This window comes from Pan troglodytes, chromosome 11 (assembly GCF_028858775.2).
Source record: "Pan troglodytes isolate AG18354 chromosome 11, NHGRI_mPanTro3-v2.0_pri, whole genome shotgun sequence".
Taxonomy (NCBI): Eukaryota; Metazoa; Chordata; class Mammalia; order Primates; family Hominidae; genus Pan; species Pan troglodytes.
The window spans coordinates 88,897,595-88,915,391 of record NC_072409.2 but is presented as its reverse complement, the minus strand read 5'-3'; the positions used below and the strand labels follow the sequence as shown (position 1 = coordinate 88,915,391).

Below are 17,797 nucleotides of genomic sequence, written 5' to 3'. Positions count from 1 at the left end.
TAGCTTTCTTACTACCCCAAGGGTGGATTTAGTTTAGCTCCAAATTATAATTAGCATGTTGTTTATCCTGACACATCCTAACTATAAGGGCCTTAGGAGAACTTCATATGTATATGGGCACAGCTCCAGTCAGGGACTCCTTTGCCCTTAGACTTAGATCAAGCCCAGTGCATTTAGAAGAAATGTAGGTATCAATTCAGGGACTATTTAATTATTAGAATCATTCCAGAAAGGTATTAAATCTAGAACCTGTGTAGTTCCTTGGAGAGAAATCATTGAAAGATGGGGAGGAGTGATCTTGAGGTACGCCTACCACATAAAATATAGAATGGCTGCTTAAATTTGAATTTCAGATAAGCAATAAATAATCTTTCAGATATATATATGTATATGGAAAAATTATTCATTGCTTGTCAATGATATGGATATTCCAAATATTACATGGTACATATATCCTCTCAAAGGTATTCACTATTTATCTGAAATTCAAATTTAACTGGGCTTGCTCAATCTAGCAACCCTACCTTGTGGGAAACTGAGGGGAATCTCAGAAATCTTAGATGTTTATATCAACTTATCCAGGCCTGAAGATGAGCTAACCTCATGGTGCCTGGAGGGTAGCTGTGAGTATATCAGTTACTACCCTTACTTTGAGGAAAAAGGATGGAATCTGTGAATGGTTCCTTGGTGCTGTTCCCTTTAACTTCAAAGGTTGAAATCTAAAAAATAGATTTCAAGAGAGACTAGATTTGACACTTTAGTACAATTGTACTCTAGAAGGAAATTATCTTTAAGATAGCCTTACAATGAGTTATTTTTTTAAATACTACTTTCTTTTTATGCCTTTGTAGATTAAAGACGATAATCAGGAAATAGCCAGCATGGAAAGACAGTAAGTATCTTTATACTAGGACATTTTACATCCATTTCTCACTTTAAAAATTACATTCTAAAGGTACAGGAGTGGCTTTCATTCTTTCAATTTTACTTATAGCTTTAAATATTTCTTTGAGTGTTTAAGAGTCATTGCATAGTATAATTTTTTTATAAGTATCTATTAAGATATACTTTATATCATATAATAGACATATTTAATGTAAACAATTTAAAACATTTTAGTATATTCACAGAAGTGTGCAGCCATCACCTAAATCACCTTTATTTTTCAATTTTTATTTATTTTTATCTTTTTGAGACCAGGTCTCATTCTGCTGCCCAGACTGGAGTGCAAGTGGCATGATATAGCTCACTGTAACCTCAAACTCCTGGGCTCAAACCTCCCAAGTAGCCAGGACTACAGGCACACACCACCATATCTGGCTAATTTATTTTTATTTTTAGTAGAGTCGAGATCTTGCTATGTGGCCCAGGCTAGTCTCCAGCTCCTAGCCTCAAGTGATCCTCCCATCTCAGCTTTCCAAAGAGCTGGGATTACAGATGTGAGCCAGTATGCCATGCCCCCAGTCAATTTTAGAACTATTCAGTCAGCCCAATAAAACCCTGCACCCTTTAACCATCACCTCCCTTATCCCTCTCCCAGCTCTAGCCATGCCTATTCTGGACATTTCATATATATGGAATCATTCAATATGTGCTTCTGTGTGTCAGGATGCTTTCACTTAGCACAGTGAGCCTTGCTTTCTCGAAGATCAGCTGACTATTGGTATTTGGCTTTATTTCTGGGTTCTCTGTTCTGTTCCAAGGCTCATAGGTGAGCCTTGAAAACTAAGACAAATGGAATATTATTTGGAAATAAAAATTAATAAAATACTAAGCATGTATTAGTTTTTATTAATACTAATAAATGCTTAGTATTTTATTAATTTTTATTTCCAAATAGTATTCTATTGTATGGATATACCATATTTTATTTATTTATCAATTAATGGATGTATGGGCTGTTACCATTTTTTAATTATCATGAGTCATGCTCCTATGAACATCCATGTACAAGTTTTTGTGTGGGCATATGTTTTCACTTCTCTTGTATATATACCTAGGAGTGGAATTGCTGACTCATGACTATGTTTAACTTTTTGAAGAACTACCAGACTGTTTTCCAAAACAGCTTTACCATTTTACATTTCATTTATTTGTATTTGAATACATTTATTTGAAATTTGTAAAACAATCATTTTACTACCAGTCACCAGAAAGCATACCAATTGTTTTAATTTAATTTTTTTTTTTTTTTCTGATACAGAGTCCCAGTTTGTCGCCCAGGCTGGAATGCAGTGGTGCAATCTTGGCTCACTGCAACCTCCACATCCTGGGTTCAAGGGATTCTCATGCCTCAGCCTCCCGAGTAGCTGGGACTACAGGCACACGGCACCATACCCGGCTAAGATTGTTTTAATTTTAATCAACTAAGTTGTAAATTAATAAGTAGTCAACAATGACAAAATTGCCTTTTAATGTCTCTCATATTCTATTGTAATGTTTTTGTCGCTGATTACAACTTATGAAATTAAATTTTGGAATCACATTCTCTAGTATCAGCTGAATTGCAGCCCGTGTCAAGTCTTTTGCAATACTGGCTAAGGTACTAAGAAACTAATTTTTTTTTTTCTGTTATTTGTAACTGTAAGCAAATTTCTATATTCTTATGGCTAAGAGAAGATTTTTTTCTTTTAGGAACATTTAAAGCAGTTTTTTTTTTTTTTTTTTTTTTTTTTTGAGACGGAGTCTTGCTCTTTCGCCCAGGCTGGAGTGCAGTGGCCCGATCTCAGCTCACTGCAAGCTCCGCCTTCTGGGTTCACGCCATTCTCCTGCCTCAGCCTCCCGAGTAGCTGGGACTACAGGCGCCCGCCACCACGCCCGGCTAATTTTTTCTATTTTTAGTAGAGACGGGGTTTCACCGTGTTAGCTAGGATGGTCTCGATCTCCTGACCTCGTGATCTGCCCGCCTCGGCCTCCCAAAGTGCTGGGATTACAGGCGTGAGCCACCGCGCCCGGCCTAAAGCAGTTTTATTTTATCTTTTTTATTTCTTTTTTTTTTTTTTTCTTTTTTTTTGAGACAGAGTCTCCCTCTGTTGCCCAGGCTGGGGTGCAGCAGCCCAATCTCGGCTCACTGCAAGCTCCGCCTCCCAGGTTCATGCCATTCTCCTGCCTCAGCCTCCCCAGTAGCTGGGACTACAGGCGCCCGCCACTGCGCCTGGCTAATTTTTTGTATTTTTAGTAGAGATGGGGTTTCACTGTGTTAGCCAGGATGGTCTCGATCTCCTGACCTCGTGATCTGCCCGCCTCGGCCTCCCAAAGTGCTGGGTTTACAGGCGTGACCCACCGCGCCTGGCCTATCTTTTTTACTTCAGTAGTTTTTGGGGAACAGGTGGTATTTGGTTACATGGATAATTTCTTGAGTGGTGATTTCTGAGATTTTGATGCATCCATCAACCAAGCAGTGTCCACTCTACCCACTGTGTAGTGTTTTATCCCTCACCCACCTCTCCCTCTTCCCACCAAGTCCCCGGAGTCCATTGTATCATTCTTATGCCTTTGCGTCCTCATAGCTTAGCTCCCACTTATAAATGAGAACATACAATGTTTGGTTTTCCATTCCTGAGTTTCTTCACTTAGAATAACTGTCTCCAACTCCGTCTAGGTTGCTGTGAATGCCATTATTTTGTTCCTTTTTATGGCTGAGTAGAATAAACATATATATATATGTATGTATATGTATAAATATATATGTATGTATATGTATAAATATATACGCACACACACATATACATACCACATTTTCTTTATTCACTTGTTGATTGTTGGCTTTTTGGCTGTTTCCATATTTTTCCAGTTGCAAATTGTACTGCTGTCAACATGCGTGTGCAAGTGTCTTTTCATATAATGACTTCTATTTCCTCTGGATAGATACCTCATAGTGGGATCGCTAGATCAAATGGTAGACCTACTTTTAGTTCTTTAAGGAATCTCCATACTGTTTTCCATAGTGGTTGTACTACTTTATATTTCCACAAGCAGTGTAAAAGTGTTCCCTTTTCACCACATCCACACCAACATCTATTTTTAAAATTTTTTTAATTATGGCCATTCTTGCAGGAGTAAGGTGGTATTGCATTGTGGTTTTGATTTGCATTTCCCTGATAATGATGTTGAGCATCATTTCTTATGATTGTTGACCATTTGTATATCTTCTTTTGAGAGTCGTCTATTCATGTCCTTAGCCCACTTTTCACTTTTTTATGGGATTTTTTTTCTTGCTGATTTGTTTGAACTTGTTGTAGATTCTAGATATTAGCCCTTTGTCAGATGCACAGTTTAGGAAAGTTTTCTCCAACTCTGTGGGTTGTTTATTAACTCTGCTGATTCTTTTGTGGTGCAGAAGTTTTTTAGTTTAATTAAGTCCCATCTATTTATCTTTGTTTTTGTTGCATTTGCTTTTAGGTTCTTTCAGTTCATGAAGTCTTTGCTTATGCCGATGTCTAGAAGAGCTTTTCTGATGTTATCTTCTAGAATTTTTATGGGTTTAGGTCTTAGATTTAAGTCTCTGATTCACCTTGAATTGATTTTTGTATAAGATGAGAGATGAGGATCCAGTTTCATTCTCCTACTTGTGGCTTGCCAATTATCCCAGCACCATTTGTTGAATAGGGTGTCCTTTCCCCACCTTATGTTTTTTTTGCTTTTTCAAAGATCAGCTGACTTTCAGTATTTGGTTTTATTTCTGGGTTCTCTATTCTGTGCCATTGGTCCATGTACATGTTTTTATGCCAATACAATACTGTTTTGGTGACCTCATAGTCCTTATAGTGTAGTTTGAATTTGGTTAATGTGATGTCTCCAGCTTTGTTCTTTTTGCTTAGTCTTGCTTTGGCTATGCAGGCTCGCTTTGGGTTCCATATGAATTTTGGATTTTTTTTTCTAGTTCTGTGAAGAATGATGATGGTGAAATGGGAATTGCATTGAACTTGTAGATTGCTTTTGGCAGTATGGTCATTTTCACAATATTGATTGTAACCATCTATGAGCATGGAATATGTTTCCATTTGTTTTTGTCATCTGTGATTTCTTTCGGCAGTGTTTTGTAGTTTTCCTTGTAGAGGTCTTTCACCTTTTGGGTTAGGCATATTCCCAAGTATTGTATTGTATTATATTTTGTTTTATTTTATTTTATTTTATTTTATTTTCACAGCTGTTGTGAAAGGAGTTGAGTTCTTGATTTCTTTTTTTTTTTTTGAGACAGCGTCTCGCTCTGTCGCCCAGGCTGGTGTGTAGTGGCGCAATCTTGGCTCACTGCAACCTCCGCCTCCTGGGTTCAAGCAATTCTTCTGCCTCAGCCTCCCGAGTAGCTGGGACTAAAGGCGCGTGCCACCACACCGGCTACTTTTTTGTATTTTTAGTAGAGACGGGGTTTCACTGTTAGCCAGGATGGTCTTGACCTGACCTTGTGATCTGCCTACCTCGGCCTCCCAAAGTGCTGGGATTACAGGCATGAGCCACCGTGCCCGACCGAGTTCTTGATTTCTTTTCAGCTTGGTTGCTGTTGGTATATAGCGGTGCTACTGATTTGTGTACATTGATTTTGTGTCCTGAAACTACTGAATTTATTTATAAGATCTAGGAGTTTTCTGGTTGAGTCTTCAGGGTTTCCTAGTTATATGATCATATCAAGAGCAGACAGTGACAGTTTGACTTCCTCTTTACTGATGTAGATGCCCTTTATTCATTTCTTTTTTCTGATTGCTCTAGCTAGGACTTCTAGTGCTGTGTTGAATAGAAGTGGTGAGAGAGGGCATCCTTGTCTTGTTCCAGTTCTTAGGGGGAATGCTTTCAACTTTTCCCTGTTCAGTATAATGTTGGCTGTGGGTTTGTCATAGATAGCTTTTATTACCTTAAGATATGTCTCTTCTATGCTGATTTTGCTGAGGGTTTTAATCATGAAAGGATGCTGGATTTTGTCAAATGCTTTTTCTGCATCTATTGAGATGATCATATGAGTTTTGTTTTTAATTCTGTTTATGTGGTGTATCACATTTATTGACTTGTGTATGTTCACTCATCCCTGCATCTCTGCTATAAAACCCACTTGATCATGGAGGATCTTTTTGATATTCTGCTGGATTTGGTTGGCTAATTTTTTTTTTGAGGATTTTTGCCTCTAAGTTCATTAGGGATATTGGTCCGTAGTTTTCTTTTTTTTGTTATGTTCATTCCTGGCTTTGGTATTAGGGTGATACTGGCTTCATAGAATGATTTAAGGAAGATTCCCTCTTTCTCTATCTTTTGGAATAGTTTCAGTAAGATCAGCAGCAGAGGCTGCCATCTCCCCCATTGAACATAACTTCTTTGGCCTGAAACCACCCCCTCCATCACCCACATTGGCCACAGCCAGCCCCATCCAAGAGGAGTCTGAGCTGAGACACGCCTAACCCTGCCCTGACCTGATGATCTTTCTCTACCCGCCTCGTAGCCAAAGACAAAAGACATAAACTTGTGGCAGGCCTATGGCCCCACCAATCACCTGAGAAACCCAAATATTTATTCAGGTGACCTTAGGGCAAGCTTGTATCCCCCCATACTACTGCAGCTGATGCCCTCTTGAAAGTGCCACCTCCTAGCTGGAGGCCAACCAACACAAACCGTTACAGCAATTCATAACAGAACAATCCTGCTCCAAGGGAAGGAGAAAACAACAGCTAATTCCACTGCCTGTAACATCCACACTAACCAGAGGCCCTGACTCTGTTCACATGACAGCTTCACTGCCAGCATAACCAGCATTCAAGAAAACCAGTGCACGAAACAAAACTACAACCAAGAACTCTCACAGAATCCACTTCACTCTTCAGCTACCTCCACCAGAGCAGGTGCTGGTATCCACAGCTGAGACCCTAAAGACAGATCACTTCGCAGGACTCTTCGCAGACCCTCCCAAGTACAAGCCCGGAGCCCGGTAGCTCTGGTGGGTGGCTAGACCCAGAACAGCAATAACATCACTGCAGTCTGGCTCTCAGGAAGCCCCATCTCTAGGGAAAGGGAGAGAGCACCACATCAAGGGATCACCTCATGGGACAAACGAATCTGAACAGCAGTCCTTGAGTCTCAGATCTTTCTTCTGTCATAGTCTACCCAAATGAGAAGGAACCAGTAAAACAATTCTGGTAATATGAGAAGACAAGGTTCTGTAACATCCCCAGAAGATCACACTAGTACCAGCAGTGGATCCAAACCAAGAAGAAATCTCTGAATTGACAGAAAAAGAATTCAGAAGGTCAGTTATTAAGTTGAAGGAGCCAGCAGAGAAAGGTGAAATCCAACTTAAAGAAATTTAAAATACAGGATATGGATGAAAAAAATCTCCAGAGAAATATGTAGCATAAATAAAAAAACAGTCACAACTTCTGGAAATGAAAGACACACTTTGAGAAATGCAAAATACATTGGAAAGTTTCAACGATAGAATCAAACAAGCAGAAGAAAGAACTTCAGAGCTCTAAGACAAGGCTTTCAGAATAACCCAATCCAACAAAGACCAAAAAAGAATTAAAAAAAAAAAAAAGCACAAAGGCTCCAAACAGTTTGAGATTCTGTTAAATGGCCAAACCTAAGAATAATGGGTGTTCCTGAGGACAAACCTGTAAGTTTGGAAAATGTATTTGAGGGAATAATCAAGGAAAACTTCCCTGGCCTTGCTAGAGATGTAGACATCCAAATATAAGAATGTCATGGCTGAGCACGGTGGCTCACACCTGTAATCCCAGCACTTTGGGAGGCCGAGGTGGGCGGAACATGAGGTCAGGAGTTCAAGAGCAGCCTGGCCAATAAGGTAAAACCTTGTCTCTACTAAAAATACAAAAATCCGCTGGGCATGGCAGCACGCACCTGTAGTCCTAGCAACTTGGGAGGCTAAGGCAGAAAAATCACTTGAACCTGGGAGGTGGAGGTTGCAGTGAGCTAAGATCATGCCACTGCATTCCATCCTGGGTGACAGAGCGAGACTCCATCTCCAAAAAAAAAAAAAAAAAAAAAAAGAAAAGAAAAGAAAGAATGTCAAAGATTACACCTGGGAAATGCATCACAAAAAGATCATCACTTAGGCATAGTCATAAGATTATCTAAAGTCAAGACAGAGGAAAGAATCTTAAGAGCTATGAGGCAAAAGCATCAGGTAACCTATAAAGGAAAACCTATCAGATCAATAGCAGATTTCTTAGCAGAAACCCTACAAGCTAGAAGGAATTGGAGTCCTACCTTTAGACTCCTTAAAATAATTATCAGCCAAGAATTTTGTATCCATTGAAACTAAGCTTCATAAATGAAGCAAAGATAAAGTCATTTTCAGAGAAATGCTGAGAGAATTCACCACTACCAAGGCAGCACTACAAGGGCAGTTAAAGGGAGTTCTAAATCTTGAAACAAAACCTCAAAATACACCAAAGTAGAAACTCCTTAAATCATAAATCTCAGAGGGCCTATAAAACAACACAATGGAAATGAAAAACTAAGGTATTCAGGCAATAACTAGCACAATGAATAGAACAATACCACATATCTCAATACTAACATTGAATATAAACAGCCCAAATGCTCCACTTAAATATACAGAATAACAGAATGGATAAGAATTCACCAACCAAGTATCTCCCATCTTCAAGTGAATCACCTAATGCATAAGGTCTCACATAAACTTAAGGTAAAAGGGTGGAAAAAGATATTCCATGCAAATGGTCCCAAAAGCAAGTAGGAGTAGCTATTCTTATATTAGACAAAACAGACTTTAACAACAATTGAAAAAGACAAAGAAGGACATTATGTAATGATAAAAGGACTAATCAAACAGGAAAATATCACAGTACTAAATCTACATGCACCTAACACTAGAGCTCCCAAATGTAAAAAACAATTACCACTAGACCTAACAAATGAGATAGACAGCAATACAATTAATAGTGGGGGACTTCAATACTCCATTGACAGCACTAGACGGGTCATCAAGACAGAAAGTCAACAAAGAAACAATGGATTTAAACTATACCCTAGAACAAATGGACTCAACAGATATTTATAGAACATTCTACCCAACAACTGCAGAATGTACATTCTGTTCATCAGCACATGGGACGTCCTGCAAGACAGACCATATGATAGGCCACAAAACAAGTCTCAATAAATTGAAGAAAATCAAAATTATATCAAGTATTCTCAGACCACAGTGGAATAAAACTGGAAATCAACTCCAAAAGGAACCGTAAAAACCATGCAGATACATGGAAATTAAATAATTTGCTCCTGAATGATCTTTAGGTCAACAATGAAATCAAGATGGAAATTTAAAAATTCTTTGAACTGAACAATAATAATGACACAACCTATTAAAACCTCTGGGATACAGCAAAAGCAGTGCTAAGAGGAACATTCAGAGCATTAAGTGCCTACATCAAAAAGTCTGAAAGAACACAAATAGACAATCTAACGTCACACCTCAAGGAACTAGAGCAACAAGCACAAACAAAACCCAAACCCACCAAAAGAAAAGAAATAACAAACATCAGAGCAGAACTAAATTAAATTGAAACAAAAAATTGAAAGATAAATGAAGCAAAAAGCTGGTTCTTTGAAAAGATAAACAAAATTGATAGACCAATAGCAAGATTAATCAAGAAAAGAAGAGAAAAGATCCAAATAAGCTCAATTAGAAACAAAATGGGAGATACTACAACCAATACCACAGAAATACAAAAGACCAAGCTTACAGTGAGCACCTTTACACGCACAAACTAGAAAACTTAGAGGAGACAGATAGATTCCTGGAAATATACAATCCTAGATTAAAGTAGGAAGAAATAGAAACTCTGAACAGACCATTAACAAGCAGTGAGATTGAAATGGTTAAAAAAAAAAAAATTGCCAACAAAAAGTCCAGGACCAGATGGAGCCACAGCTGAATTCTATCAGACTTTCAAAGAATTGGTACTGTTTTACATTTCTATGTAATATAATAAGAGCAGCATATGAGCAGCATGTGAGGGTTCCAGTTTTTCACATCCTCACTTGTTATTATCTCTTTTTCTATTATAGCCATTCCTAATGGGTATGAAGCGGTGTCTCACTATGGTTTTGATTTGTATTTGTTTGATGGCTAATGATGTTGAGGTTCCTTTCATATGCTTATTGGCCATATTCTTTGGGGGAAATGTTTACTTAGTTCATTTGCTCATTTTTTAAACTAGATTGTTTTTGATTACTGAGTTGTAACATTTCCTTATATATGGTAGATAGAGGTGTCATCAGATACATGATTTGTAAATATTTTCCCTTGTTCTATGAATTCTATGAATTATCTTTTCATTTTCTTGGTGTCTTTGGAAGCATAAAAGTTTCCAATTTTGATTTTGTCCAGTTTTTCTATTTTTCTTTTGTTGCTCTTGCTTTTAGTGTCATATCTAAGAAACCAATGCCTAATCCAAGGTCATAAAGACTATGTCTATGTTTTCTTCTAAGAGTTTGGTAATTTAGTTCTTACATTGAGATCTTTGATCCATTTCAAGTTAATTCTGTGTATGATGTGAGGTAGGAGTCCCTTAGCTTCTGCATATGCACTTTTCCCAGCACCATTTATTGAAAATACTCTTCTTTCCCCATTTAATTACCTTAGCACCCTTATCAAAAATCGGTTAGCTATAGATATATGGTCATATTTCTGGACTCACAATTTTAGTCCATTGATATATATGTCTATCCCTATGCCTATACTACATTGTTTTGTTATGGTAGTTTTAGAGTAAGTATAACTGCTTTATGTTAAAATATTAACCCATATAATCTTCTGCCAGTGGTAGGTTTTCCCTTATTTTCTCATTTTTGAGACTAATTTTCCAACTTAATTTGGCTTATAGAAACCTACAAAAAGTATTGTTAAATATTTTTCATTTTCTTAATACTGCAAATCAAACTCAAAGGAAAGTTGGGAGGGGGTGTGCTGTTTAACTCAGGCAACCTAGTGTTCTCAGAATATACCTGGGCTCCAAATATGAATCAGTAAAAAAGATCTAGGCTTGGCGCAGTGGCTCGCGCCTGTAATCCCAGCACTTTGGGAGGCTGAGGCAGGTGGATCTCGAGGTCAAGAGATCGAGACCATCATGGCCAACATGGTGAAACCCCGTCTCTACTAAAAATACAAAAATTAGCTGGGCATGGAGGCGCGTGCCTCTAGTCCCAGCTATTCGGGAGGCTGAGGCAGGAGAATCGCTTTTTCCCGGGAGGCAGAGATTGCAGTGAGCCGAGATCGCACCACTGCACTTCAGCCTGGTGGCAGAGCGAGACCCCGTCTCAAAGAAAAAAAAAAAAGATCTAGACAAGATTCTTCCTCTCTAAATTTATAGTATTGTCCTCATAATAGGATATGCTATTTTTTGATATTTATGCAATTTGTAAAAGATATCCTAATGTCATCGTCAGTTATAGTATTGTCCTTAGAATAAGACATATTATTTTTGGATATTGTTTATGCAACTTGGAAAAGATATCTAACCTCCCCATCAATTGTTTTTATTGAATGTCTACATTTCCTTCATAAATTCATTAAAAATATTTTCAACAGGTTAACAGATACAAAAGAAAAAAAAAATCAGTTTATTGAAGAAATTAGACAACTTGACATGGATTTAGAGGAACACCAAGGTAATGCTTCTGGTATTTTTATAATGTAGATTAACAGATGTTTAGCAGTATTAATATAGTGTTAACTGGTGTCTCAGAGACTGTTCAACTACCTGGGATTTATTATTTAATTCTCTAGGATATTACTAACTTTACTAAAATATATACTATATGAGTAATATTAAAGCAATGATTTAAACTGACCACTTATGAGTTAAAATGATTGCATAAAATTTATTTAGCTTTGCCAAGCAGTTTGTTTTTTTGTTTTTACAAAAACAGAAGTAAAATGTTTAAAGTTGTTAGAGATTCCTAAGTTATACTTCCTCCTAAGTTACACTTCCTTCCTAGTAATAGTCAATAGTTCACTGTAAACAATATAGTCGACCGGGTGTGGTGGCTCACGCCTGTAATCCCAGCATTTTGGGAAGCTGAGGCGGGCAGATCATCTGAGGTCGGGAGTTCGAGACCAGCCTGACCAACATGGAGAAGCCACATCTCTACTAAAAATACAAAAATTAGCCGGGCGTGGTGGCACAGGCCTGTAATCCCAGCTATTCAGAAAGGCTGAGGCAGGAGAATCACTTAAACTCGGAGGCAGAGGTTGCGGTGAGTCAAGATCGCACCACTGCACTCCATCCTGGGCAACAAGAGTGAAACTCGGTCTCAATAAATAAATTAATTAATTAAATAATAATAATATAGTCAACTACTAATGGCAGTAACTGGTAGCGTTAGAGGGGATGAAAATCAAATCACAAATACCACACAAATAATCCAGACAGAATTAATTCCCCACCCAGGTCTAGTAATGAAGTAGCAAAGACTGATTAACCTTATCCTCCCCAACTTTCCCCAGGAGTGGAATTTGAAGAACTAATGCAGGCACCAGAACACCTGAGGGAGCTTGGGGTTTGACTACGTAGAAATACTGTGGTGGGGGTTTGGGTGTGGGGGCTACATTGTTATTTATGATTAAAGGAGGAGGTTGAGCATCAGTTTCCTAACAAGCTTCTCCCTAATAAGAAAGATAAAAGTAGATTCTCCATAGCATTTTAATCATAGTTTAACTGCAAACCAGTTACTATGCTCTTGGATTATCAAGAATTGATTGTATATTCTTATGAGTTAGGTATGGTATAAACAGTGTGCACATGTACATGTATTCTTGTTATGGCTAAGGAAACATTCATAGCGGTGCAGTGGCTCAATCACAGCTCACTGCAACCTCAGACTCTTGGGTTCAAGTGATCCTCCTGTCTCAGCCTCCTGAGTAGCTGGGAATATATAACGTCTGCCACTACATCCAGCTAAGTTTTAAATTTTTAGTAGTGGCGCATGCCTGTAATCTCAGCTACTTGGGAGGCTGAGGCAGGAGAATGGCTTGAACCCAGGAGGCGGAGGTTGCAGTGAGCCAAGATCACACCACTGCACTCCAGCCTGGGTGACAGAGCAAGACTCCGTCTCAAAAAAAAAAAAAAAAGGGTACACTGTTCTATATTTTAGCAGGGAAGGAATTTGTGTATGTGTGTGCTAACTAGAAACAATGAGAAATAGCTCTAATGAAAGTTATATGGTCAGAATTTGGCTACAAGCTCTGCATCATTAGTAAAGCGGAGTATTATTGGCAGATGTCATGCTACTTTCCAAAAAGCCTGAACCCATCCTGATTTCTCCTTTCTTAGTTGAAATGCCAACAATTGCATATTTGCTTAATTATTGCTTTTTAAAATATTGGCTCTGTATAAGCAAGGGAAAGTAATAGAAAAAGTATTGTTCTTCCAAGTAAAGCAGAACACACCAAGTGGACAATAGCAGCTTATATTTTCACTCAACATGGGATACTATTTTTAATAAGGATGTTTTTATCCTCAAGGCTTACTTCTAACATATAGCCAAGTGACTTTTTTTTTTTTAAATAGAGATGAATCTTGCTGTGTTGGCCAGGCTAGAGTGCAGTGACTATTTACAGGCATGATCATAGCTCACTGTGGCCTTGAACTCCTGGGCTCAAGCAGTCCTGCTGCCTCAGCCTTCCAAGTAGCCAGGACTACAGGTCCATGTTACTGTGCCCAGCTTGTTTTTGTTAAGGAATCTGTTAAGAAATTCTTTTAGGTCGGGTGCGGTGGCTCACGCCTGTAGCCCCAGCACTTTGGGATGCCGAGGTGGGCGGATCACCAGGTCAGGAGATCGAGACCACGGTGAAACCCTGTCTCTACTAAAAATACAAAAAATTAGCCGGGCCTGGTGGTGGGCGCCTGTAGTCCCAGCTACTCAGGAGGCTGAGGCAAGAGAATGGTGTGAACCCGGGAGGCGGAACTTGCAGTGAGCCAAGATCGCACCTCTATGCTCCAGCCTGGGTGACAGAGCGAGACTCCGTCTTAAAAAAAAAAAAAGAAATTCTTTTATTCTTACTACAAATTAATACTTGAGAGTTTATATCTTATACTGAAGTACTTCAGAGTAAATAGTTTCTTCGACCACTTAGCTGAAATCAGGCCCTTAACTTTACTCATTTTTTTTTTTTTTTTTTAATGAGATAGGGTCTTTCTGTCACCCAGGCTGGAGTACAGTGGTGTGACAACATAGCTCACTGCAACCTCAAAGTCCTGGGCTCAAGTGATCCTCTTGCCTTAGCTAAATAAAATAAACAAAATAAAATAAAATAAAAGTAAAATAAACTCCTGAGTAGCTAGGACTACAGGTGCACACCACCATGCCCAGCTAATTGTTGAAAACTTTTTTTGTAGAGACAGGGTTTTGCTCTGTTGCCCAGGCTGATCTCAACGTGCTTGGCTCTAGCAGTCCTTCTGCCTTGGCCTCCTAAAGTGTCGGGATTACAGGTGTGAGCCACTGTGCCTGGTGTTTTACTCTTTACTAGTGTATTCCCTTACATTGAATAAATTCTATAAAGAACAGCATTACTATTATAAGACATGTCAAAGCCTTACACAAATCACAAAAAAAGTGATCAGTTTTCTATGCAAAAATACTGAGCCTTTTGAAATCAGGGTAGTTCTCAGCTTCACCCAATGCTGGCTTAGATTTCAACTTTCTCAAGTCTGCTAGGTCAGTTACCAGTTCTCCATCTCCTTTCAGCTTCCAAAATTTTATTGCTGTTGTCTCCTATTTCTGTATGCTGGGGGTTTCTACCTTTAAAGATTCTTTTTGCTATAGTTTTAGTGGGGTTTGCGGGAGGATCAAAATTAGATGTGCATGTTCAACGTGCCATTCATACCAAGAAATGACAATTATAAGCCTTAATTACCTAGAATTTCTGAAACTTTAAGCACCTTGAAGGTAGATCATTTTACTTATTTTTAAAAAGATTTTTTTTGTGTGTTTTGCCTTAAATAGGACCATCCTCATGCTTTCGTTAACTGGGCAATTAGCCTCAGCTTATAGGAGGTCATCCTTTTGAGCTTAAAAAAAAAGTGTCCTGGCCGGGTGCAGTGGCTCACGCCTGTAATCCCAGCACTTTGGGAGGCTGAGGCAGGCGGATCATGAGGTCAGGAGTTCGAGACCAGCCTGACCAACATGGTGAAACCCCATCTCTATTAAAAATACAAAAATTAGCTAGGCGTGGTGGTGTGTACCTGTAATCCCAGCTACTCAGGAGGCTGAAGTAGGAGAATCGCTTGAACTCGGGAGGCAGAGGTTGCAGTGAGCCAAGATCGCGCCACTGCACTCCAGCCTTGGGTGACAGAGCAAGACTCCGTCTCAAGAAAAAAAAGAAAAAAAAAAGTCTTTTAAACTACTTAAAATTATTTTAAAGATTCAGATTAACTAATTTTTTAAAATTGTAATTTTAAATATGAATCTGACATGTATTTAACATGAAAAATGCAAGCAGAAAAGTATATAAAGTAAAATGTCATCTCCTTTCTCCTCATCCAAGTCTTCAGAGGTAATCATGGTTTACAGTTTAATGTTTAGGCTTTTAGACTTTTAATACATTGATAAACATATTTTTAAATGGAGTAATACTAATATACAGTTCTTCTGAGCTTGAGTCTTTTCATTTAACTGTATAATATACATTCTTCCCTATGAGGATGTATACTTCGTCATAGGGAATGGTATAGCATAGTGGTCAATGTTAGGGCTCTAAAGTCAGACTTAAGAATGGTGCCTGGTACAGGTGTGGTGGCTCATGCCTATAATCCTAGCACTTTGGGAGGCTGAGGGGGGTGGATTGCTTGAGCTCAGAAGTTCGAGACCAGCCTGGGCAACAGGGCGAAAACCTGTCTCTACAAAAAAATACAAAAATTAGCCAGGCATGGTGATGTGTGTTTGGCTTGTAGTCCCAGCTATTTGCTAAGGTAGGATGATTACTTGAACCTGGGAGGTCGAGGCTGCAGTAAGCCGAAATCACTCCAACCAAAATCATGCCACTGCACTTCAGCCTGGATAACAAAGTGAGACCCTGTCTCAAAAAAAAAAAAAAAAAAAAAAAAAATGGTGCCTGGTACATATTAAGCGCTTCTGACAACCATTAGCTACCCCTATGATTGTTGTTACATAGGATTCATTGTATCCACATTGATATTTAGGCTGTTTCTAATTTTTTACTCCCAAGAACAGTGCTGCACTAGTACATTCATGTTTATTAACTTGTCTGTTTATTTCCACAGAATAAATTTCTAGAAGTGAAATTTTGAATGGAATATTATTTATATTTACAACTGGTTTGCAAATTTCTTCCCAGAAAAGGTTGTATTATGTTATACAACCGAAAGCAGTATGTGAAGGTGGTTCCTTACCAATGCTAGCCATAAGTTTTTTAGTTTTTGTCAGTCAAGATAACGTACACATCACTGACAGTTCCGAAGTTTTGACTGTTAGGCCTGAATTTGTAGTACCACTGCGATCCACAAGATGGGGCTAATTTTCTGAGCATCTATTAATATATACACAGTAGGATTGACAAATAGAGTTAACAAATGTTGTACGGTCACTGTCATATGTCTCTCCAGGAGGGATTATTGGGCATTATTACTCACCAAAAATGATTACTTTCCAGATTCAAGTATTTTCCCAAATGTGGAGTTGATTGTAAAACCAAATATATGATTATTAATATACCATAATACATATAAATAAGTAGTTGCTACAATGTGGTAAATATGTCATAATAGAAATATATGCAAAGTGCTATAGGAATATTGAATTACTGTCTTAAATTCTGAATGAATTCATTGTAACTTTCTGCATAATATATATGTGTCATTCAAAGTAGTAAAATAACAAAATATAATACTTTGGTTTGTCTATAGTATACTTTTTCATACTCAAAGTTCTAAAGCCTTGGTTAGGACCATTGTTTCTTTAATTATGGGGGGTAAAATAAACAATGTTAAAGACAGAATACTTTTATTTATTATTTATTTGTTTATTTATTTATGTATTTTGAGACGGAGTTTTTCTCTTGTGGCCCAGGCTGGAGTAAAATGGTGTGATCTTGACTTACCGCAACCTCCGCCTCTCAGGTTCAAACAATTCTCCTACCTCAGCCTCCCAAGTAGCTGGGATTACAGGCATGCGCCACCACACCTGGCTAATTTTTTGTATTTTTAGTAGAGATGGGGTTTCTCCATGTTGGTCAGGCTGGTCTCAAACTCCTGACCTCAGGTGATCTGCCTGCCTTGGCCTCCCAAAGTGTTGGGATTACAGGCGTGAGCCACCACGCCTGGCCAGAATCATTTTATTTTAAGCACATGTCCTGTTACTAGAATGCCTGGATTCAAATCCAGGCTGTGCTGTTTGATCTTGGACATGCTATTTATGCTATTTAATCTTACTTTATCTTAGTTTTTTTTCTTTAAAATGGAGGTAATTACAGTACCTACCTCTTAGGGTTATTGTGAGAATTAGATTAGATAATTAAATAAACTTAATTATTAATAGTCTAATGTTGGCTGGAAGCCTTACCAATAACATAAATGGTAAACATATATAAACACAAAACACATTCGTAATAGCAGTCAATTTAAAATATGCTCATAAATATTAATTAGTGACTTATTGTTAATGCTGTTACTTTATAAAAGCAAAATTGAATAACTTTACTGCAGTTATTTTCCCAAAGCATACATTAGAAAGTATTTTCCCATCAGTATTTCCTTCAGGATGTACAAAATAACCTATTTAGTTTCAAAGTGGTTTATCTTCTGGTATCTGA

At 38.2% G+C, this 17,797-nt stretch overlaps 1 protein-coding gene across 5 annotated transcripts in view; it reads left to right on the top strand.

Annotated features, from left to right (window-relative positions):
- The window catches only part of IFT74 (intraflagellar transport 74), a 115,762-nt gene that overhangs the window by 70,512 nt on the left and 27,453 nt on the right, over positions 1–17,797 (top strand). For all 5 annotated transcript variants that reach the window (XM_054657997.1, XM_016960694.3, XM_009456409.5 and 2 more), the window contains 2 exons: positions 852–892; positions 11,558–11,637. In XM_054657997.1, the coding sequence (XP_054513972.1) occupies positions 852–892; positions 11,558–11,637 (121 nt within the window). The remainder of the gene's footprint in view (positions 1–851; positions 893–11,557; positions 11,638–17,797) is intronic.